Raw genomic sequence first — 24,925 nt, forward strand, 5'->3', positions numbered from 1 at the left:
CACTGAGGCACCTTTAGTTAGCACTGTATTTCTCTCCTTTTCTCTCTTGAGAAAATTAGAATTTCAGGTATATCAGACTGCAGGTTTAGTTGGAATAGCAGAGAATAAAAATATTCTTCTCAGTATAAATTTTAGCATATATACTAGGAATTAGTAAGTTTATTTCAGTGTTGGGGATAAAAATATATAATTATAAAAAATAAAAAATTTAAAATAAAAAAAAAGTTTATTTCAGTGTTGTAATTCTGTGAGTTTTAACATTTAATTTAACTGAATAATGTATGATGTTCCAGTTTTTAAAAAGAAGTAGAAATAGATAAATTGAGTTTTGAAAATTAGAGGAAAATCTTTCTTCACTAGGAAGAAAAGAAGTGTCCTCTGTCTAAAATTTTACATGAAAAAACGATTTTGCAGATTTAAGAGAAACTGACTTACAGATAAAAGAACAGGTTTCCTACAATCTGTTGTTGATCTTCACACTATAAAAGTTAACATCCTAGAATCAACTCAGTCTTGTAGCTTTTCTTTTCCATCATCTTACATAGCTGTCATCTTCAGGTAAATGAAAGGATATATGAACAAAAGAAAGCAAAGGAGCTTTGAACAAAGGAAAACTCAGAAAGACATTTTTTTAAGATATGACATCAAAGGGATAGGGGAAGCCCACTGGTAATTTATTGTAAGAGAAAAATTCATTTCTCTTAGAATCAGTAATTTATTTAGCTTTTACCACATCTTTCTTTTTAAAAATTATTTAGAGTATATCCATTTGCATGGGATAGAGAGATAGATCGAGGCTGCCTTTGGATTTGAAAACTTTGTTTGCTGTGTTTTTTGAAAAACTGTATTTTTCCCACCTTGAGACAATTCACTGAACTTTTTTCCAAATGTTATCTGCAGTGGGTTTTTTTCTTCCTGCAGTGGGTATATAACATGTATGGGAATAAAAAACAAAAGTTATCTTTATTCCCATGGCAGCTCTGTTCTTTTTATATTTTGCAAACATTTGAGGTTGACTGGATTTTTACCTTTTGTTACAAAGCCTTTTTCTTGTTTCCTGTAATTTATTTTGGTAGATTCCCAATTTTTTTTTGGTCAGGTTATTACTTAATCCATTAAAGACTATAACACTGGTCTAACAGAGAAGTATGATAGAGAAGACTTGATTACTTCTATATTATAGATTATTTCTATAATATAGAATTACTTCTGTATTATTCTGTATTAATAGAGATACTTCTTTCTTTGTAACCACAGTAAGAATTTCTTAAATAAAATATAATATAAGTTTAAGGTATGGGGGTGTGGCTGTGTGTGTGTCTGTGTGTGTGTGTGTGTGTGTGTGTGTGAATTGCATAACCAATTTAGTTCAATGGGCATTTAATAGGCGTTTACTCGAGTCAAGATGGCGGAGAAGTAGCAAGCTGAGACTGCTTCAGCTAGCCGGAGATCAGCTAGATAGCTTATCTAAAGATTGCAAACACCTGAAAATCCATCGGCAGATCGAAGAGAAGAAGAACAGCAATTCTGGAAACAGAAAAACAACCACTTTCTGAAAGGTAGGACCGGCGGAGAAGTGAATCCAAAGCGACGGGAAGATAGACCCCGGGGGGAGGGGCCGGCTCCCGGCAAGCGGCGGAGCAACCGCGCACAAAATCAGGACTTTTAAAAGTCTGTTCCGCGGAGGGACATCGCTCCAGAGGCTAAACCGGAGCGAAGCCCACGCGGGGTCAGCGTGGCCTCAGGTCCCGCAGGGTCACAGAAGGATCGGGGGTGTCTGAGTGTCGCAGAGCTTGCGGGTATTGGAACGGGAAAGCCGGCTACAGAGACAGAGCCGACAGTAAGCTCGCAGCTCCGTGTTACCTTGAACCGGTCGCAGGCTCGGTGAGCTCGGAGCGCGGCCGGAGGTCAGGCAGACGGGAGTAACTGGGCGCTGTTCTCTGAGGGCGCACTGAGGAGTGGGGCCCTGGGCTCTCGGCTCCTCCGGGCCGGAGACCAGGAGGCCGCCATTTGTATTCCCGTCCTCTGGAACTCTACGGAAAGCGCTCAGGGAACAAAAGCTCCTGAAAGCAAACCCGAGCGGATTACTCACCCCGGCCCCGGGTAAGGGCGGTGTAATTCCGCCTGGGGCAAAGACACTTGAAAATCACTACAACAGGCCCCTCCCCCAGAAGATCAACAAGAAATCCAGCCGAGACCAAGCTCACCTACCAAGGAGTGCGGTTTCAATACCAAGGAGAGCAGCAGAATTCCAGAGGAGGAGAAAGCCAAGCACGGAACTCATGGCTTTTTTCCTGTGATTTTCTTTAGTCTTGCAGTTAATTTAATTTTTTCTTTTTCATTTTTTTTTTTTTTTCTCGCCTTCGGGTAAAATTTTTTTTTTTTTTTTAACTGTTACCTTTTTCTTTTTTAACGATTTTTTACTAGTTTATCTAATATATATATATATTTTTTTTACATTTTTCTTAGGTGTTTTCTTTTTTTAAAAAAAATTCTTTTCTTTTTTTTTTTTTTTTTTTTTTTTTCTTTTTTCTTTCTTCCTTTTTGAACCTCTTTTTATCCCCTTTCTCCCCACTCACGATTTTGGATCTCTTCTAATTTGGCTAAAGCATATTTTCCTGGGGTTGTTGCCACCCTTTTAGTATTTTACTTGCCCCTTCATTTACTCTTATCTGGACAAAATGACAAGACGTAAAAATTCACCACAAAAAAAAGAACAAGAGGCAGTACCGAAGGCTAGGGACCTAATCAATACAGACATCGGTAATATGTCAGATCTAGAGTTCAGAATGACAATTCTCAAGGTTCTAGCCGGGCTCGAAAAAGGCATGGAAGATATTAGAGAAACCCTCTCGAGAGATATAAAAGCCCTTTCTGGAGAAATAAAAGAACTAAAATCTAACCAAGTTGAAATCAAAAAAGCTATTAATGAGGTGCAATCAAAAATGGAGGCTCTCACTGCTAGGATAAATGAGGCAGAAGAAAGAATTAGTGATATAGAAGACCAAATGACAGAGAATAAAGAAGCTGATCAAAAGAGGGACAAACAGCTACTGGACCACGAGGGGAGAATTCGAGAAATAAGTGACACCATAAGACGAAACAACATTAGAATAATTGGGATTCCAGAAGAAGAAGAAAGTGAGAGGGGAGCAGAAGGTATACTGGAGAGAATTATTGGGGAGAATTTCCCCAATATGGCAAAGGGAACAAGCATCAAAATTCAGGAGGTTCAGAGAATGCCCCTCAAAATAAATAAGAATAGGCCCACACCCCGTCACATAATAGTAAAATTTACAAGTCTCAATGACAAAGAGAAAATCCTGAAAGCAGCCCGGGAAAAGAAGTCTGTAACATACAATGGTAAAAATATTAGATTGGCAGCTGACTTATCCACAGAGACCTGGCAGGCCAGAAAGAGCTGGCATGATATTTTCAGAGCACTAAACGAGAAAAACATGCAGCCAAGAATACTATATCCAGCTAGGCTATCATTGAAAATAGAAGGAGAGATTAAAAGCTTCCAGGACAAACAACAACTGAAAGAATTTGCAAATACCAAACCAGCTCTACAGGAAGTATTGAAAGGGGTCCTCTAAGCAAAGAGAGAGCCTACAAGTGGTAGATCAGAAAGGAACAGAGACCATATACAGTAACAGTCACCTTACAGGCAATACAATGGCACTAAATTCATATCTCTCAATAGTTACCCTGAATGTGAATGGGCTAAATGCCCCTGTCAAAAGACACAGGGTATCAGAATGGATAAAAAAACAAAACCCATCTATATGTTGCCTCCAAGAAACACATTTTAAGCCCGAAGACACCTCCAGATTTAAAGTGAGGGGGTGGAAAAGAATTTACCATGCTAATGGACATCAGAAGAAAGCAGGAGTGGCAATCCTTATATCAGATCAATTAGATTTTAAGCCAAAGACTGTAATAAGAGATGAGGAAGGACACTATATCATACTCAAAGGGTCTGTCCAACAAGAAGATTTAACAATTTTAAATATCTATGCCCCCAACGTGGGAGCAGCCAACTATATAAACCAATTAATAACAAAATCAAAGAAACACATAAACAACAATACAATAATAGTAGGGGACTTTAATATTCCCCTCACTGAAATGGACAGGTCATCCAAGCAAAAGATCAGCAAGGAAATAAAGGCCTTAAATGACACACTGGACCAGATGGACATCACAGATATATTCAGAATATTTCATCCCAAAGCAACAGAATACACATTCTTCTCTAGTGCACATGGTACATTCTCCAGAATAGATCACATCCTCGGTCCTAAATCAGGACTCAACCGGTATCAAAAGATTGGGATCATTCCCTGCATATTTTCAGACCACAATGCTCTAAAGCTAGAACTCAACCACAAAAGGAAGTTTGGAAAGAACCCAAATACATGGAGACTAAAGAGTATCCTTCTAAAGAATGAATGGGTCAACCGGGAAATTAAAGAAGAATTGAAAAAAATCATGGAAACAAATGATAATGAAAATACAACGGTTCAAAATCTGTGGGACACAACAAAGGCAGTCCTGAGAGGAAAATATATAGCGGTACAAGCCTTTCTCAAGAAACAAGAAAGGTCTCAGGTACACAACCTAACCCTACACCTAAAGGAGCTGGAGAAGGAACAAGAAAGAAACCCTAAGCCCAGCAGGAGAAGAGAAATCATAAAGATCAGAGCAGAAATCAATGAAATAGAAACCAAAAAAACAATAGAACAAATCAACGAAACTAGGAGCTGGTTCTTTGAAAGAATTAATAAAATTGATAAACCCCTGGCCCGACTTATCAAAAAGAAAAGAGAAAGGACCCAAATAAATAAAATCATGAATGAAAGAGGAGAGATCACAACTAACACCAAGGAAATACAAACTATTATAAGAACATACTATGAGCAACTCTACGGCAATAAATTTGACAATCTGGAAGAAATGGATGCATTCCTAGAAACATATAAACTACCACAACTGAACCATGAAGAAATAGAAAGCCTGAACAGACCCATAACCAGTAAGGAGATTGAAACAGTCATTAAAAATCTCCAAACAAACAAAAGCCCAGGGCCAGACGGCTTCCCGGGGGAATTCTACCAAACATTTAAAGAAGAACTAATTCCTATTCTCCTGAAACTGTTCCAAAAAATAGAAATGGAAGGAAAACTTCCAAACTCATTTTATGAGGCCAGCATCACCTTGATCCCAAAACCAGACAAGGATCCCACCAAAAAAGAGAGCTATAGACCGATATCCTTGATGAACACAGATGCGAAAATACTCAACAAAATACTAGCCAATCGGATTCAACAGTACATTAAAAAGATTATTCACCACGACCAAGTGGGATTTATTCCAGGGCTGCAAGGTTGGTTCAACATCCGCAAATCAGTCAATGTGATACAACACATCAATAAAAGTAAGAACAAGAACCATATGATACTCTCAATAGATGCTGAAAAAGCATTTGACAAAGTACAACATCCCTTCCTGATCAAAACTCTTCAAAGTGTAGGGATAGAGGGCACATACCTCAATATCATCAAAGCCATCTATGAAAAACCCACCGCAAATATCATTCTCAATGGAGAAAAACTGAAAGCTTTTCCGCTAAGGTCAGGAACACGGCAGGGATGTCCATTATCACCACTGCTATTCAACATCGTACTAGAGGTCCTAGCCTCAGCAATCAGACAACAAAAGGAAATTAAAGGCATCCAAATCGGCAAAGAAGAAGTCAAATTATCACTCTTCGCAGATGATATGATACTATATGTGGAAAACCCAAAAGACTCCACTCCAAAACTGCTAGAACTTATACAGGAATTCAGTAAAGTGTCAGGATATAAAATCAATGCACAGAAATCAGTTGCATTTCTCTACACCAACAGCAAGACAGAAGAAAGAGATATTAAGGAGTCAATCCCATTTACAATTGCATCCAAAACCATAAGATACCTAGGAATAAACCTAACCAAAGAGACACAGAATCTATACTCAGAAAACTATAAAGTACTCATGAAAGAAATTGAGGAAGACACAAAGAAATGGAAAAATGTTCCATGCTCCTGGATTGGAAGAATAAATATTGTGAAAATGTCTATGCTACCTAAAGCAATCTACACATTTAATGCAATTCCTATCAAAGTACCATCCATCTTTTTCAAAGAAATGGAACAAATAATTCTAAAATTTATATGGAACCAGAAAAGACCTCGAATAGCCAAAGGGATATTGAAAAAGAAAGCCAACGTTGGTGGCATCACAATTCCGGACTTCAAGCTCTATTACAAAGCTGTCATCATCAAGACAGCATGGTACTGGCACAAAAACAGACACATAGATCAATGGAACAGAATAGAGAGCCCAGAAATAGACCCTCAACTCTATGGTCAACTAATCTTCGACAAAGCAGGAAAGAATGTCCAATGGAAAAAAGACAGCCTTTTCAATAAATGGTGCTGGGAAAATTGGACAGCCACATGCAGAAAAATGAAATTGGACCATTTCCTTACACCACACACAAAAATAGACTCAAAATGGATGAAGGACCTCAATGTACGAAAGGAATCCATCAAAATCCTTGAGGAGAACACGGGCAGCAACCTCTTCGACCTCTGCCGCAGCAACATCTTCCTAGGAACAACGCAAAAGGCAAGGGAAGCAAGGGAAAAAATGAACTACTGGGATTTCATCAAGATCAAAAGCTTTTGCACAGCAAAGGAAACAGTTAACAAAATCAAAAGACAACTGACAGAATGGGAGAAGATATTTGCAAACGACATATCAGATAAAGGACTAGTGTCCAGAATCTATAAAGAACTTAGCAAACTCAACACCCAAAGAACAAATAATCCAATCAAGAAATGGGCAGAAGACATGAACAGACATTTCTGCAAAGAAGACATCCAGATGGCCAACAGACACATGAAAAAGTGCTCCATATCACTTGGCATCAGGGAAATACAAATCAAAACCACAATGAGATATCACCTCACACCAGTCAGAATGGCTAAAATCAACAAGTCAGGAAATGACAGATGCTGGCGAGGATGCGGAGAAAGGGGAACCCTCCTACACTGTTGGTGGGAATGCAAGCTGGTGCAGCCACTCTGGAAAACAGCATGGAGGTTCCTCAAAATGTTGAAAATAGAACTGCCCTATGACCCAGCAATTGCACTATTGGGTATTTACCCTAAAGATACAAATGTAGTGATCCAAAGGGACACATGCACCCGAATGTTTATAGCAGCAATGTCCACAATAGCCAAACTATGGAAAGAACCTAGATGTCCATCAACAGATGAATGGATCAAGAAGATGTGGTATATATACACAATGGAATACTATGCAGCCATCAAAAGAAATGAAATCTTGCCATTTGCAACAACATGGATGGAACTAGAGCGTATCATGCTTAGCGAAATAAGTCAAGCAGAGAAAGACAACTATCATATGATCTCCCTGATATGAGGAAGTGGTGATGCAACATGGAGGCTTAAGTGGGTAGAAGAATAAATGAAACAAGATGGGATTGGGAGGGAGACAAACCATAAGTGACTCTTAATCTCACAAAACAAACTGAGGGTTGCCGGGGGGAGGGGGTTGGGGAGAAGGGGGTGGGATTATGGACATTGGGGAGGGTATGTGATTTGGTGAGTGCTGTGAAGTGTGTAAACCTGGTGATTCACAGACCTGGGGATAAAAATATATGTATATAAAAAATATATGTTTATAAAAAATAAAAAATAAAAAAAAAAAAATAGGCGTTTACTCATTACTGAGTAAAGGATACAAAAATAGAGAATTTTGTGTTCTCTGTAGCTTTACCATGTAGTCCTTTTGCTGTTCCTACATAAGAGGTTTGTATGTACTGTTAAATTCTATTAGCTAGGATCTTGTTGAGAATTTTGGCATCTGTGTTCATCAGGGAGATTGGTCTCAAATTCTCCTTTATGATGGGGTCTTTGCCTTTTTTGGGAGGCTTTTGATCAGTGCTTCAATCTCGTTACTAGATATTGATCTATTCAGGTTGTCAGTTTCTTCCTATTTCAGTCCTGGAAGTTTATAGGTTTCTAGGAATGCATCCATTTCTTCTAGGTTGCTTAAGTTATTGGCATATAGCTGTTGATAATAATTTCTGATGGTTGTTTCTATTTTCTTGGTGTTAGTCATGATCTCCCCCCTTTCATTCATCATTTTATTAATTTGGGTCCTTTCTCTTCTCTTTTGGGTAAGTCTGGCTTAACAATATTATTAATTCTTTCAGAGAACCCGCTTCTAATTTCATTAATGTGTTCTACTATAGTTCTGGTTTCTAATTCATTGATCTCTGATCTAATCTTAATTTTCCCTTCTCATGTGTGGGTTAGACTTAATTTGTTATTGATTCTCCAGATCTTTAAGGTGTAAAGATAGTTTGCATATTCAGGATTTTTCTGTTTTTCTGAGTAAGGCTTGGGTGGCTGTGTATTTCCCCCTTCCCCTGCCTTCGCCATATCCCATAGGCTTTGGGTCGATGCGTCTTTGTTCTCTTTGGTTTCCATGAATTGGTTCCTCAAAAAATTAAAAATGGAGTTACCCTATGATCTGGCAATTGCACTACTGGGAATTTACCCCAAAGATACAGATGGTATTTACCCCAAAGATACAGATGTAGTGAAAAGAAAGGGCCATTTGCACCCCAAACTTCATAGCAGCAATGTCCACGATAGCCAAAATGTGAAAAGAGCCACATGTCCTTCAACAGACGAAAGGATAAAGATGTGGTCCATATATACAATGGAGTATTACTCAATCATCAGAAAGGATGAATACCCAACTTTTGCATCAACATGGATGGGACTGGAGGAGATTATGCTAAGTTAAATAAGTCAAGCAGAGAAAGTCAATTATCATGTGGTTTCACTTATTTGTGGAACATAAGGAATAGCATGGAGGACAAGAGAAGGGGAAAATGAAGGGGGAGAAATTGGAGGGGGAGATGAACCATGAGAGACTATGGACTCTGGGAAACAAATGGAAAGTTTTAGAAGGGAGGGTGGGTGTGAGGATGGGTAAGACTGATGATGGGTATTAAGGAGGGCACGGATTACATGAAGCACTGGGTGTTATATGCAAACAATGAATCACGCAACACTACATCAAAAATTAATGATGTACTGTATGGTGGCTTACATAACACACACACACGCACGCACACACACGCACACAGAGAGAGAGAACAGGTTTGACTGTGTTGCTGCAATAGCAGTCCCTGGAAGGCATCCTGCAGCCCAGATAGGATCTCCTAGGTAGACAATATCTTGAGAGCATTGACAAAATTCATTCTAAGGTTTTAAAATTTGTTCCTGTCAGTGCATCCAGACTTGCTCAGAATCTGGGTTACCTACTAGGAGTAATCAGTCGTAAAACATTTATTTATAAACCTAAAAAAAATCTTATAGTGAAAGGTGTATCTTTCCAGTTGCCTGCCCACTCAACACTACTCTCCCTTTTTAAAATTAATCTGAAACCCAGGTTAATGGTTACAGAGTTGATTATTAAGCAGAATCATAGGAATAGGGATTAGATGGGTTTAAAGACCTTTTATGGTAGCTTTGAAAAAAAAAAGTTAATTTTCTTTGCCCTATAGGAGATTTCACCTAATAATGCTTGTTTGGTGCTAACCAACATCTGTATAATTATGGGTAATAGCTGACGTAATAATTCCTGGGCTAATTGCTTTACATGTTCATCATATTTAATCCTCAAAACCATTGTATAATGTGGGTACTAGTATTACCCCCATTTTATGGAACTTGAAGCTGAAGTTTCCAGAGCCCCTCCTGTATTGCCCATGTTACAGAGATGGCAGGCACTGGAGCTGAGATTCAGTCCACGCAGTCAGACCTCATGACCAGTCAGTTTCACCTTCTCCTTTTAGGGATCAAATTACTAATATCCATTAGACAGAATGTCTCTCCCTTAGAAATTTTTGGATAAAAAATTGATGTTCCTCTTTCCATTTTCTTTTTTCCTAAACTCCACATTCATCATTACCATTTTTCTTTTCTCTAGTTCTTGTATGCTGATGATACATGCTAGCCAACCCTTTTGGACTTATTTTTTGTGTCTCCTTAGCAGCAAATTTTCAAGTCATTCATTATATGTTGACTTTTACTAGTTTCTTTTTCAGAATTGATCTTCTCTTGGCCTTGTCCCATAAATTCTTGGCAGTTCCTTCCTGTAGCTCTTTCAATATGGATCATATACTTTGCCACTCAGTACGGTTTATTCATAGATTTCCTCTGAAATAAATTATTAATGGTGGGAATTATATTTGTGGGCATTGTTATTTATGGAGACAATTATAAGTGGCAATAAAATCTGGGTGTGTCTTTGAAATTGTTAGTGCTCTGGTAGAATTTTAGTGTTTACCAGTTCATTATTATTGCTTGTCATGAAATTTATTGAAGCCATATGTCTTTCTTGAGACAGATACATGTAGGCCCTCCAGGGTCTTTTTCTCAGTGCCTTTTGTTGTGGCAGGTTAGATTTACCAAGAACTCATTGAGTCTCTTTAATTCACAATACAGAGTGACAGGTATAGGGTAAGGAAGAAACTCTCCCAAATGTTGATTTTGGTTATTAAAAGATTAATATCAGGATATATTGAGAAGAGTTGATAATTGTATTAAAGAGAAATTATGAATATTTCCCTGCTTAGTGTATTGTTTTTCTTTTGGGAGGTGATACAAGCCTGTGCTATAAAGGTAAATTATTTTTATTAGAAGAAAGATAATTTGGACGCCTGGGTCGCTCAGTTGGTTGAGTGAATGCCTTCGGGTCAGGTCATGATCCTGGAGTCCTGGGATCGAGTCCCACATAGGGTTCCCTGCTCAGTAAGGGGTCTCTTTCTCTTCCTCTCACCTTCCCCCTCTCATGCTCACTCTCTCTCATTCTCTCTCTTTCTCAAATAAATAAATAAAATCTTTAAAAAAAGAAGAAGAAGAAAATTTGAAAACCATAGCTTTGACTGTGATGTATCAAAGAATTGAAATGTACCATTCATACTTTTAAATAGGACTTATACAAAAGTTAATCAGATGTGTATTTTCCTTATTTGAACTTGAGTTTATCAAGGAATTACATATAGGAATATGAGAATTTAGCAAGTACCTTCCTATTTTTGAAGATTTAAGAGTATTAAGTGATAGGGATATACTTTTAGTAAAGGAACAGAGTCATTTGATCCTCTGAAAAAAAAATTATATATGATACTTAATAGGTAAGAGACATCAGTACAGTTCCAGTGGACACATGCTGAGTAAATTGTGTAAGCCTTGAAATACATGTAAGCTGCACATGAATAGCAATGACAGACTGTGCTGGTAATGCTCTTGATTATTTATGCCAATGTTTCACACTTCTTTTCCCGTTTAGCTATGTAGCAATCCTGAGACACAAATTAGATATTATTGTTATTCCAACTTTAGAAAGGAGAAAGCTGAGGCTTATTGATATTAAATGTTTCCTCAAGACCCCAAAGTTAATCTAAAAATAGTAGCATATAAAAAGCCTCTGATTATTAAATAATTTCAACGAAATTGTATCCAAGATGCTTTTAACACAGCAGCTTTCTTTTATAAGCAAGTTTATTTTATATCCAACCTTTAACTCAGTTCTCAAGAAAATAAATGTTAATTTAAAAGAGTTGGAATGGCACGTTTGTCCTTCCCTCCTCTTCTGTCTACTCCCCAAATTCAGTTGAATAATTAGACATTCATTTATTTATGAAATGTAATTATATCTGTCACGAGCTGAAAGGATGAGACCTTCAGAACAGAATTAGACTGGTGTTTGTATATTCAGAGACTGCTTTATGTAATAACAGTGTAGTGGAAGTATTTTTTAATTTAGTAGACATCTACTCCCATGTGGCAGGCACTTGGAATACAGAAGTAAGTAGTAGGCTATTATTTCTTTTCACATGGGGCATCTTATGGAGGAAACATGGCAGAAAATACTGGGCTCACCCCGTCACTGAGCTGTCCAGTATCAGTGAGGACCCATCACTTTTTTACCTAATCATCACAAACAGGATAATGGAATATAGACAAGGGGAAGGAAGATGGCGGGGGAGGGGAAGAGAACAAGCTATATTCTGACTTGGGCTGCAGATGTTCAGGAAACTTGTTCCTGATAGCAATGATTAGTATGATGATTATAACTCTAAGATTGCTGAATCTTCTTAAATATACATAGTATATAAAACCAAAGTCCAAAAAATAACTGAGTTTCTGACTAGCAATTCAGAGGTATTTCTCTTTAACAAATAAATAACTACGATTCTTTTATAAAACTCTCTGAATGTCCAGATAGTAAAGTGTTCTGCATGTATTTGGCAAAGGTTTATAGAAACTCTTACCTGCTAATCTGGAACCTCTCTGTGGATGAAGGATCTTGTTCTATTCATCTTTGTATTCTAAGTACTAACCAAAAGTAGAATAAATGCTCATTGAAATTACAGTGACATATTTGGAAGTATTTGGAAAGATTAACCTTATGAGTTACTTTAGTTATTTTTTATACATTTTATTGAGAGATAATTCACATACCAAAATATTTACCTTTTTAAAGTGTGCAATTTACTGGTTTTTACCCTGATAACAAGGTGTGCAAGTATCACTACTATTTGATTTTGAAACTTTTATTGCCTCCAAAAAGAAATACTGTTTCTCTTAGCAGTCCTTATTCCTGTACGTTTATACACATACACACATACACATACACTCACAAACTCCTGGTAACCACTAAAACACTTTTTGTCTCTATGGATTTGCCTATTGTGGACATTTTATATACATGGAAGCAAATAATATGTGGTCATTTATAACTGGCTTCTTTCACTTAGGATGAGATTTTCATAATTCCTCCATTTGTCACATGTTATAAATGCTACTTTTAATTGCCATATATGATTCCATTATATAAATGTATTACATTTTGTTTACCAGTTCATCAGCTTATAGACATTTGGGTTGTAATAGCCCCTATTGTAATAGCCCCTATTGTAATAGCCCCTAAAGTGGCCTATTACAGACAATGCTACTATGATCATGTGTGTGCACATTTTTCTGTAAGCATATGTTTTCATTTCCTGGGATATATATCAAGGAGCAGAATTGCCAGGGCATATGATAACTCTGCATTTAATGTTTTCTAAAACTAATAAACTTACCCAAAGCAGTTACACCATTTTATATTCCCACCAGGAATGTATAAGTGTTCCAGTTTCTCCCCATTTGTGCCAACACTTGTTATTTTCTGTCTTTTTTAGGAAATAGCTATCCTGGTGGGTAAGAAGTGATACCTCATTGTGCTTTTTGATTTGTGTTTCCCTAATGACGAATGGCACGGAACATTTTTGACCTGTCATCTTTGTATCTTACTTGGAGAAATATCTGTTCAAATCCTTTGTGCATTCTTTAAATTTTTTTTGTCTTTTTAATGTTTATGTTTTAGAGTTCTTTGTATGTTCTGCATATAAGTCTCTTATCAGATAGATGATTTGCAAATGTTTTATTCCACTTTGTGAGTTGTCTTTCCACTTTCTAGATGGTGGCCTTTAAAACAGAAAGATTTTAATTTTTATGAAATTCAGTTTATCTGTTTTTTTTCTTTTGTCACTTTGATTGTGGCGCCATATCTAAGAAACCATTGTCCCGGTCTCTGCATTCCAAAGATTTACTTCCTTTTTTAAAAATTTTAATATGTTTAACATTTAGGTCTGTGATTATTTTGAGTTCATGTTTTTCTATGTATAATGCGATGTAGAGGTCTAATTTTATCCCATTGCATGTGGCTGTCTAGTTGTCTCAGCACTATTTGTTGAAAAGGCTATTCTTGCCTCATTGAATGGTCTGAGCACCATTGTCAAAAGTCTTTAATCTTGAAAGCAGAGTATATTTTTGAATTTCTCTTCTGTTACAACCAGGATAGTAAATTTTTACCAAGTATCCAAGCTTCTTCTTCCCTGAATCCCAGCCAAAGTTTTATGTTGTTGAAAATTCATTCCTTTTTTCTGTTAACATTCTTTAATCCTTGCCTTCTAAGTATGGTGTGTTTGTGTGCACTCGCACGTGTGCTTGGAATATAACAGTGTATAGGCACACTTTGTTATAGGGAGACAAACAATAAAAAAGGAAATAAGACAGTTTCAGATAGCAAGTGATGTTGAAAACAATAAGAATAGTCCCCTGGGACAGAGTGACTGGTAGGTAAGGCTGCCTGTAGTATTCTCCTTAAAGACCTCTCTGAGAGAAACACTTGATAAGGAGCAGGTCCTGTCCTGAAGAAGTCCTCATCTGGAGAGATAACTGGCATGCTGGAGAGCAGAAAGAAGAGCACTGTATATAAGTAGTAATGGTGAGCAGGCAAGGGGAAGCAGTGTTTGATGGCCAGTTTGGAGAGGTGATTAGGAGCTCATGCATGTCTGTTAGCGTGGAAATGCATGGGAGGAATAATTTCCCTTCTGTCTTAGATTCTGTGGCTGATCTAACAGTTAAATTGACTTAAGAAAAATAATTATGTCTATATGGGAACCCCACAAAGATAGGAGACCACAAAGCTGCCAGGCAATTGAGGCCTTTCTACCATCTTTACTGGAGGAAAGGAATAGAGGTCCGGGCTTCAAAATGGGAAGGCTGAGAGGGGAAGCTGAGAGGAGGAACTGTTTGGTAAATGAAGGAGGTGAAAAAGTTTTCTGGGCACAGCTCTCTTCCAACTAGAGGCCCCCTTTTTAGTTTAAATTTCTCTTGTTAAAGGACAGCTTCTATACTTGTTCTCAGAGCTTCTCCAGTATCTGCAGTTTCTCAAAAATAATCCTTATGCCAAAGAGGCATATTTGAGGGTGACATGTTCTGCTAAACCTTCAGTAAAGTTTTTGGTATTGGTTTAATCGGAGAAGCAGTGATGGAGATATTAAGTTGGGGAGAATGTGAGAATAGATTTTAAAAGGGGAATAAGTCTTCCAAGTAGAGAGATCAGTTGGCTGACTTTTATGGTAATCCAAGAGGAGATGGTAGCCTGGACTAAGAATGATAAAAGATAAACAGATAGCTATTAAAAATTTTAATAAATCAATAAGTTTAAACAAAAAAATTGATTTGGGGGGTGCCTGGGTGGCTCAGTCGGTTAGGCGACTGCCTTCGGCTCGGGTCGTGATCCCAGGGTACTGGGATCGAGCCCCGCATCAGGCTCCCTGCTCAGTGGGGAGCCTGCTTCTCCCTCTCCCTCTGCTGCTCTGCCTGCTTGTGTCTCTCACTCTCTCTGTCAAATAAATAAGTAAAATCTTTAAAAAAAAAATTTGATTTGAATGGCATAGTCCCAAACTGGAAGTGGTTAGAAGTGTTCCATAGGCAGGAACTGAGGAAAGACTTTTATATAGGAAAGACTGAAGCAAAGCAAGGAAATTATAGATTGGCCATATTTTAAAGCCTAATTGGCTGTTGGTGATTGGTTGTCCTTAGATTTTGATTTTGTAACCTTGAGGTATTTACAGTCTTACATTTGGGCTTGTTTCTGTAACCTGTAAGCCTTGCCACCATGGCATTAGAACTGCCTCAGACTCTTGGCCTCCTGTTTAATTAATTTACCAGTGGCAATAATGAAGATGCAGGCAATGGACAAAATTGCGATACATTTTGGAAGTAAATTTAACACAGCTCAGTGATGGGTTGGATGCGGTGTAAGTGAAGAAACTGTTGTCACTTCCAGCAGTTGTACAGATGCTAGTAGTGCTTTTTAAAGAGGAATGCTGGAGTGGGGGGAGCAATTTTAGGAGTGGAGTTTTGGACATGGATGTAGTTGTCTAATAGACAATTGAATTTCTGAGTCTCAAGACTCAGGAAACTCAGGGCTAGTGCTCTATATTTTTAATCTGTCAGATTGGATAACATCACCTGGGGAGAGATAGCTAAAACCCTGAGGCACTTGTCCAGGAGAAGGGGGTGTCAGGGAAGCCTAAAGGAGAGTATTTCAAGAAAGAAGAGTGGTGAACTGTCACGTGCTACAGAGAAAATGAGGGAATTGACAATTGTATTCGGCTTGATGGTGTCCTCTGGATACCTTGATGAAAACCATTTCAATATGTGACAGAGACAAAAGCACAATTGAAGTGAGTAAAGGACTAAATGGAAGCCCATAAATTTTGACTGGGGAGCAAAGAAACAGGGACCGAAGAGGAATCTTAAGTGGACAATATTAAAGCATACTTCCCTGCTGATTGCGATAATTCAGTGGTGATGGAGAAGAATTCCCATGGAGGTGGTAATTGCTGGACCCAAGTCCTTGAAAAAGTGAGAGGAGATGTAGTCCTGAATGCTCACGGAGACACTGGCCTTAAGAGAAGGGATTTTCATCCCTTCTGATCAGCACGTAGGTAGAAACTGGGTAGATGCTTACTTAGATACAGAGCAATCATCCGATTGCTCGAAGATAGTAACTGGTATTAGAAGTCTTGTATTGCTCTGAACTGATAGAGCCCTTAAAATATCTATATATGAATTCATAATTTACAAATTTTTTTGCTCCTTTCTGTGCTTGGGGTTGGATTGAAGTATATCAGAAATGGTATTAGCTGGAATCTGTTTCCATTAAGCTTTGTATTATTCCTCATAAACATAATGAATTTGTTTTTCTTATGTTTCCAAACATGTTTATATTCATACCTGGCATGTGATATATTTGGGCCTACTCTTCCTTAAATTATCATTGATTCTGCCTGTCTCTGTGAATTCAATTATGAATTGCCTCAGGGAGAACCAACTCTCTCTGCTTTCTCTCCTTCTTTCCTTCCAGTCTGCCATGCTCCCTTCCTCCCATCTTCCCTCTTCCTCGCTGTTTTCCCTCCCTTCCTTCTTTCCTTTTTCTCAGCTCTACGTAGTATTGCCTCAACCTCTGATCTTGTATTTCTGAATTTTCAAACTCCTCTGTCTACTTATTAATGCCATGAAACTCTATTTATTTGTTTGTTTAATTATTAATATCCCCTACCCAAGAAGAATATAAAGGCAACCAAGCTAAAGTTTATTAATTATGTTTAGTCGAATAATTTTATACAAGTAAAGTAATAATTACAGTCAGATATATCTTAGAACATTTGTTCACTGAAAAGTAAAAAAGTTTAAAAAATAGAGAATCCAGAGAAGGTAATTTTTTTAATCTCCTAAAAAAAAGTTTAAATATTTGAAATTTGAATAGATTAATAGTATGCAGTTTTTTGGACAGTTTCTTTTTAATAATTTGTTTTTAATGCTCGTAATTATTTCTTTATGTCATTCCAAAACTGGATAATAGCAAATCAAGTATTGTTATTTTGACAGTATTTGGGAGACTGGCTTGACTGTAGGAGTGCTACGAGCTACAACAGGCCACTAAAATTACGGAATTTCATTCCTGGAAATTTTAGAAAAAGTCCTGTGTTAGGAAAAGCCAGGTTTTCTCCTAAGTGTCTCCTTTACTCTTGCACTGCTACCAGTACCTGAAACACTTCTGACACCAAATGTGCTGTGGTTTTCCCCACACCAAGTGGTTCTCTGCAATCCCAGCTGGTGATGTTCTACAATTTGACTCCGTTTTGACTCTATGTACCCGGGAATGGTAGCAGATTGGCAGATCCCACAAGTTAAGGACTCAGTCCCACAATACTTCACCTGCTCTCCCTGCCCCCACCCCTGCCATTTCCAATGTTATTTGCAGGTCCAGGTTGTTACCTGTATTTCTGACCAATCAGCTATAAATTGGAGACATGACAGTTCCTCAGTTTCAATTAATTTGCTGGAGCAGCTAACTAAGAACTCAGGAAAACAAATTACTTACTATTTGCCAGTTTATTATAAAGGATACAGATAAACATCCAGATGGAAGAGCTGCATAGGGCAAAGTATGTGGGAAGGGTCCTGGAGCTTCCATGACCTCTGTAGGCACCGCTCTCCAGCATTCCTATGTGTTCACCACCCTGGAAGCTCTCCAGACCCCATATGATGGGGAGTTTTATGGAGGTTTCTTCAGGTGGGCATGGTCAGTTATAATTTCATTTCTAGCCCCTCTCCTCTCTCTGGAAAATGAAGGATGGGCTAAAAATTCCAAGTTTCTAATCATGGCTTGGTCTTTCTGGAGAGAAAGAGCACATCAAGAGTCACTTTAGCAGAACAAAAGACATTTCTGTCACCCAGGAAATTCCAAGATATGTTAGGAACTCAGTGTGTGGAACCAGAGTCAAAGACCAAATACTAGAACAAAAGATCCTCCTACTAGTTTTATCACTTAGGAAATCACAGGGTTTTAGGAGCTCTGTGCCAGGTACTGGAGCCAGAAACCAATATTTTTTTTTTCTATTATTTCACACATTCATTTCTAGATTTAAATTTGAGTATTAAACCATGTATTTTAATATGTTCCTTACACTTAAGCCTTTTATTCTCTAATTTTTATCATTAAAAAGTTAGATTTGGGGGTTGCCTGGGTGGCTCAGTCAGTGAATCGCTTGCCTTTGGCTCAGGTCATGGTCCCAGGGTCCTGTGGTCAAGCCCAATGAGTAGGGAGTCTGCTTTGCCCTCTCCCTGCTGCTGCCCCTGCCCATACTCTCTCTCTCATGTCAAGTAAATAAAATCTTAAAAAAAAAAAGATTTGGGAAGTCTGAAAAATAAAAAGGTTTAAAAAATAGAGAATCCAGAGAAGATAATTTTTTAATCTCCTAAAACAAATTTGGGTATTTTTATCATGAAGAGGTAAAAATTAGGTTGAGATTTGCATAGAATAGTGGTTCAACACAAATACCATGTTAAGTTTGGGCAAGACAGTAAACATCTACTCCTTTCACATGTATATTAAGTCATTTGACTTCCATGCAGTTCTTATTAGTGCTATATGAGTTATTTACTAAAGAAAGATGAACAAAAATTGGTTCTTTACCCTCAAGAAGACTACAGTTTGGTGGATGGTAATTAACTAAATACATAAGCACACGAAAGTGTTACTGGTGTTGTGATAATAGAAGATAGAAAATACACAAGACATAGTGGAGAGACAGGGAAGGGAGTAAATTCTCCTGGGAGAATCCGAAAGGCTTTTCACACATGATGTAATACTTGAGCTAAAGCTTGAAAAAGGATTTGGCATTCACCAGGAAGATGGCGCCTAAGGGAAAGCCCATTCCTGGAAATGGAATAGTAAGAGCTGAGTCACAGGGACATGAAACAGCCTGGCGGTTCTGCAGAGCTCCATGCATTTTGTTGTAGCCGGAAAATAAGAAAAGGAGCCATAAGGTTGGAGAGCTAGCTAGTTGTTAGAATATGGAAAGTTTTGTATGTCAGTCTAAAAACTATGAACTTTACCTAGTAGAATAACTGATGGTGGGTTTTAACCAGAAATGTTACTGAATAAAATTAGCATTTTAGAAAGAGCATGTTGTCAGCAGTGCAGAAGAATTAGAGAAACAGGAGATAGGGAAAACAAATCCAGAGGCGACTGCAGTAGTTTGCAAGCAGAGAGGAGGCCTGACCCAAAGCACTGACTGGAGAAAGAATGAGGTCAGGTGTCAGAGCACCTAATTGACTTTGTGACTGATTCTCTGTGGAGAGTGAGATGGCAGTATAGGCTTCCCACCTTTCTGGCCACGGCAACTTAGGTGGATAGCAAAGCTTTCCTGAGGAAGTAAATAGTCAAGGAAAAGTTGGTTTAGTCTTAAACCTACTGATTGGAAGAGTTTGGGATTTAAAAAACGTCTTGTGATGAGCACTGGGTGTTATTGAACACTACTTCTGAAACTAATGACGTAATCTATGTTGGCTAACTGAACATAATAATAAAAAAGAAAGGGAGGGAGGAAGGAATGAAGGAAGGGAAAGAAAGAAAGAAAGAAAAAGAAACATCAGCATAGTTGGCAGATGAAGTGATGAAAACAAATGTTGCTGCCCAGGGTAAGCTTGCAGTGTGAGGGAAAAGAAGGTCCAGTGGGTCTAGCAAACAGCCCTGATAAGCAGTGGCAGGATAAACCAACAGAAAATAGTTTTCCAGAAAAAGGGAGGAGAGCAATGGGCAGTGTTAGAGATCCTAGCTGCTTAAATCAGTCTGTTAACTGACCATTTGAAGTCTTGGGTGTGGTGACTTTAACTTCAGATTTAGTCTTCTGGTGGAGAAAAGCTTAGTTGTACTTGGTTGAGACTGAATGTTTAAGTTAAATGGGTAGTAGTTATGTGCTGTTTTTCAAGGAGTGTAGCTTTTAGTGAAGCTTAAGGAAATTATGGAATCATTGAGAGAGTTTTTGATTGTTTGCTATTTGTTTTTATACTGAAGCAGAAAGATCTGTGCTTATATCCTATAAGGGAACAGCCAGTAGAGAATTTGAAAGAATTATGAAGAACTTTAAGTATCCCCAAGGGAATAGACGGAGGTACTAATCTCGAACAGAAGGACACTAGAAGAAAAGACATCGAAGGTGGAGGCAAGATGTATATTCTTTCATAAGTTTGAAAATGAAGATTTCAGAGGGTTGAAGACCAAATTTTCTCTATGAAGTAAGGAAATATGTTAAGAAAAGAGGCAAAAGTTTGAAGAAAATCAAAATATATTGAGGTAAATTGACTTTGACTAAGGCATGTTGTTGGGTAGATGGTTTGAACCAGCACCAAATCTTAATTTTAAGTTTTACACAGGGGAGTCCCATTAATCATCTTGCACTATCAGTCCTTGGTATATATATATTAGAGGCTCAAAAGGTCTGCATTAAGTACTGAAAAACTCAACTTCATTATAACTGATTCAAATTGGAATTCTGGTTTTAGTTCATGCAGTTGTGATGAACTGATTTGAGGGGAGATTTTCTGGCACCTTATCCCACTGTAGAAATTTCTCTTCCAGCAGGAACTGTGTTTCTTCCTAATCCTTCATGTCACTATAGTAATTTATAAGGAAAATATCTAGAGAAGTAGAACTCATGTTTGAATTTCTCTTTATGACACCAAAGGCTACTCATTTGTTAAGTTTTACCTGGAAATCACAAGAACTTAAGCTGCTTTAAATTTATAGTGCTAGAATATTGATAACTGCCTTCAGTTGCCTTCAATCTCACTGTGGCTCAGGTTTTCTGTTTCATATGTTCTTTAATTACTGGGATTCTAATTTTTATAATAGACATTTGTTTTGCCATAAAACATTTTCTGGGTATTGGGGGGTTTTGGCAACCAGAACTATCCTCAAATTAAAGTATTAACTGTATTGTTTTTCCAATTTAATGGAAAAAAACAGCCTTCTGCAGGAAGAAGGGGGAAAAATTTGCAAACGTGAGTATATAGACAGTGTTATCATGTTTCAAGTTACAATTTAAAACCAATTGGAGGTGTCTTCACAGCTTGAAATTTTAAAAACAATTCTTCAGGTGAATGTAGCATGTGATCTAAAATCAGCTAAGATGATTAGACTTATAAGTGTATATGAAAATGAGTGTTATGTATCTCCCAAAGGTTTCATAGTTTAGATAATCACCAAAAAAGAAATTAATTGTTAGCTTGTTCAGTGTTGTGCCCTCAGTTTTAGATCAGGACAGTGACTTTTTAAATATGAAAACTAACCTCCTCTTGGAGAATTAGTGTTTGCATGTTTTGCACAAAGCTGCTTCTGCTCTGAAAGAGTAGCCAAAAACATTTTTGTGATTAACTTGACAGAAATTCAGGTGATACTTTTTCTTTTTTTCTATTATGAATTTCATCAAATTTTTATGCTTTTTGTTTTCCCCAGTTTGGAGGTATTAAACTGACTTTGACAGACTGTGGTTTTTGCATGAAGCAAGCAGAAAAGCGTGTTGTGAAAAGAGGGCAGATTCGTGTAGGGTAGACTATCTTAGCCAACCTTTCTGTTGTTGTAAAATTATTAAGCAATTCTTTTCCACAGCATGTATTACAAAAATAGATATTGCTTCACTCTATTTAATGGTTATTATTATTTTTCTCCCTCTAAGTAGTGAATGTGTATAGGCTAGCTTTGAAAATACTTTGAGTACTAATTTTAAGTCACTGTAATAATTAACAACTGTCCAAAACCTTTGAAATCTGCCGTATGTTCCCAATTACCATTTCATAGATATAAGATAGTCTCTTCAAAAATGTGTCAAGAAGAGCAGAATTTTAAAAATGCTTAGGAAGAAACTGTAAAGTTTCTCTCTTTGAGCAGAGACAAGTATCCTATTCTAGCTTTCCTGGTGTTCTTTTTGTTTTAGCACAAGTAAATATCTGAAAAGGAAGACTGAAAAGACTCTGTGTGTGTGTGTGTGTGTCCGTCCCCATCCCCAGCATACACCTGTTCTTTTGTACCAGCTTTCAAAATGCATTGTTTGACATGTAGGATAAAAATTTTTAAGAACGCAGAAGTAAAACTGAAAATGATTCTAAAAAGAGAAGTGGATTAAATTGTTAAATGATAAATATATCACTGTATATAGTACTTCCATTTAAAAGCATAGCTCCCTGAAATATTTACTGCATCATTGTACTAAATTACATATCCCTAATTACTCTGATTTCTAGTGATGTTAATAACCAGTATTTCTATAGAACTTTATTTGTGTAGTGTCCTATGGCTTCCCTTTGCCAACATACTCAATTTAAATCTGTTTTTTATTTAATATGTTATTTAGGGCTTTATGTCTCACATATGTAAATGGTAATTTATTATACCAGTTCATCTTTATTGTTCCTCCAGCACATTTCTCACTGAAGCATGCTTACTGTTTTTATTTTTATTTTCTGTGCTTTAAGATGGAAATAAAGCTCAAAGATGTGAGATGATTTCATTGTTACTTTACGTATTATATTACTATAAAGTCACCATTAATTTCGGTCAGTGTTTAATAATAGATTCTGATAGAATTTTTAAAGCTGGATAATTTTTTTAGCACTGGTGTGGTATTTGACCCCATATAACTACTTTGAAAAATATTTTTGCTTTTTGAAAAATAATATCACAACAGTTTACCAACTTTAGAACTATATTGTCATATGGTCTTAATGATTGTAGACTTTTTCACCAACTATGTAAAAGCCCTTTGCTTCAAGAAAAAAGCTTAATCTAAGATATACCATTTACTGTCACTGAAAGAAGAGAAGCATTTACAAACATTATATAAATGATGAGTCAGATAAAGGACATGTAATAATCATAATCCACTACTATGTAGCACATCAAAAGGGAATTTTGATTATTTTTTACAATGAGAGAAGGCAGCTGTTTTCATATATTAGCGTTTATATGCCGTAAACTATCATTTATTAGTTGACAAGTTACAGGTTACATTTTGCAGTAAATTAGAAATTCAGACTTCCAAATCTTTCAGAATTAGATCACATTTTTATCCTGATTTCTGAAAATTTTTATCCTGATTTTCAAAAAATAAGTAATGAATAATAATCAGACAAGAGACTAGATCATTGCCAAAATTAATTCAAAGTTACAAGATAAATTTACATGTAAAACTTTCTTTGTGAGCTGTTCTTTGTTTTCCTACAAAAGCTATAGTTACAATGTTGTATTTGTTACAGGTGTCATTTCTGGAGGACAATATTGTATTCAGTTAGTCATAGTAAGCTTCTTGTGTTATAGAGCATTGTATTTACTTACAGAAATTTTGCTTCATCATTAGATCAATATTGTTTTTAAACAGTGCCTTAAGAATAAGTGTTTTTGATGCAATGATAGCTATTCCATTTGGCAAGTGAGGTTACAGCTCTGTTACCCGTGTCACCATGATGTGTGTAAACATGAGTATTATAGGAGTTTTCTGTGCAGTCTCTAAAAAGGAAGGACCTGCTAGTTCTCAAAATGCTGAAGAAGTGTAACTGTGAAACATTTTAACTTTCTTAATTGAAAGTCGGAAGTGGGGTCACTTTTAATTTTTACCTGTCTTGAATAACTTTTAAGACCACTCTATTTAAGTTATTAATAATGTCAATTTCACGATAAGCAGATTTGTTTTGGTAAGGCAGATGTACTTTCATACAGTGACGCTTTCATTACCACTGTACTCCTTCCTTGATAAAAATGATTCTATTCTGTAAACCTTAAAAGCTAAGCATATAAATCCTTACCATTTGTTTTGATCTGCCATGTGACCTGGTTTGCATCGCAGGCAAATATTTCTCATCCAGTTTTTGCATCAGTAACCCAGGAAATTACACTTTGGTTCTGATTTGCCTTTCCTATTACAGGTCAACAAAAATCTCTCCTTTTCTTCAACGTCAGCCTCCTCACAGCAGTCTAAGTTAAAACAGTCAGACATGCTGGCCGCTCATCAGATTCTACCTCAGTCTGGTTTCCCTCAGCCCGGTGAGCCCTTTCTTATTTTGAGTATTCTTTTAAATGTGCAGATGCTATTTTTTATGAATATCCTTTATTTCACTTCAGAAATACAGCTCATAGCTTTGTAATGGTCAGTTTTCGCACTTGAATGATATTCTAGCATCTTTTTTCTTTATAATCACTAAAATTCTTTTAAAAGCAAATTTGAATTTGGTAACTTTAATAGTGGATACTCTAAAGCTCTATTTTATTGAGCAGAAAATAATTTTAAAGTAGCAAAACATGTAAATCTTAAATCTGTGTAATATGAAATCTGATTCACTTTCCCTTTGATAAAGGAGCCATAGTTGATGAATAATCCCATTCTATAACTCATTTCAAGAAAAACCAAGGTAAAATACATTTGAGAAGAAACAGGATACAACCTGCCAGTGATACTATGTTTCTTCAAGGTTGGCAAATTAATAAGCTATGCAAAGAAGCTACTTATAAAAATCTGCATGAATCACTGAGTTGAAACAAACTGTGCAGTTGCAAATTTTTAGGCTAATGTTTTAAATTTATTTGAATA

General features: G+C 36.9%; 1 protein-coding gene across 7 annotated transcripts in view; it reads left to right on the forward strand.

The window, feature by feature from the left end:
* AHI1 (Abelson helper integration site 1) overlaps positions 1-24,925 on the forward strand; it is a 225,402-nt gene that overhangs the window by 81,068 nt on the left and 119,409 nt on the right. For all 7 annotated transcript variants that reach the window (XR_009354625.1, XR_009354624.1, XM_059177484.1 and 4 more), the window contains one exon: positions 24,264-24,381. Coding sequence is in view for 5 of the 7 variants with exons in the window: in XM_059177484.1 (XP_059033467.1) it covers positions 24,264-24,381 (118 nt within the window). In the remaining 2 variants the exon portion in view is untranslated. The remainder of the gene's footprint in view (positions 1-24,263; positions 24,382-24,925) is intronic.

Source organism: Mustela lutreola, chromosome 6 (assembly GCF_030435805.1).
Source record: "Mustela lutreola isolate mMusLut2 chromosome 6, mMusLut2.pri, whole genome shotgun sequence".
Taxonomy (NCBI): Eukaryota; Metazoa; Chordata; class Mammalia; order Carnivora; family Mustelidae; genus Mustela; species Mustela lutreola.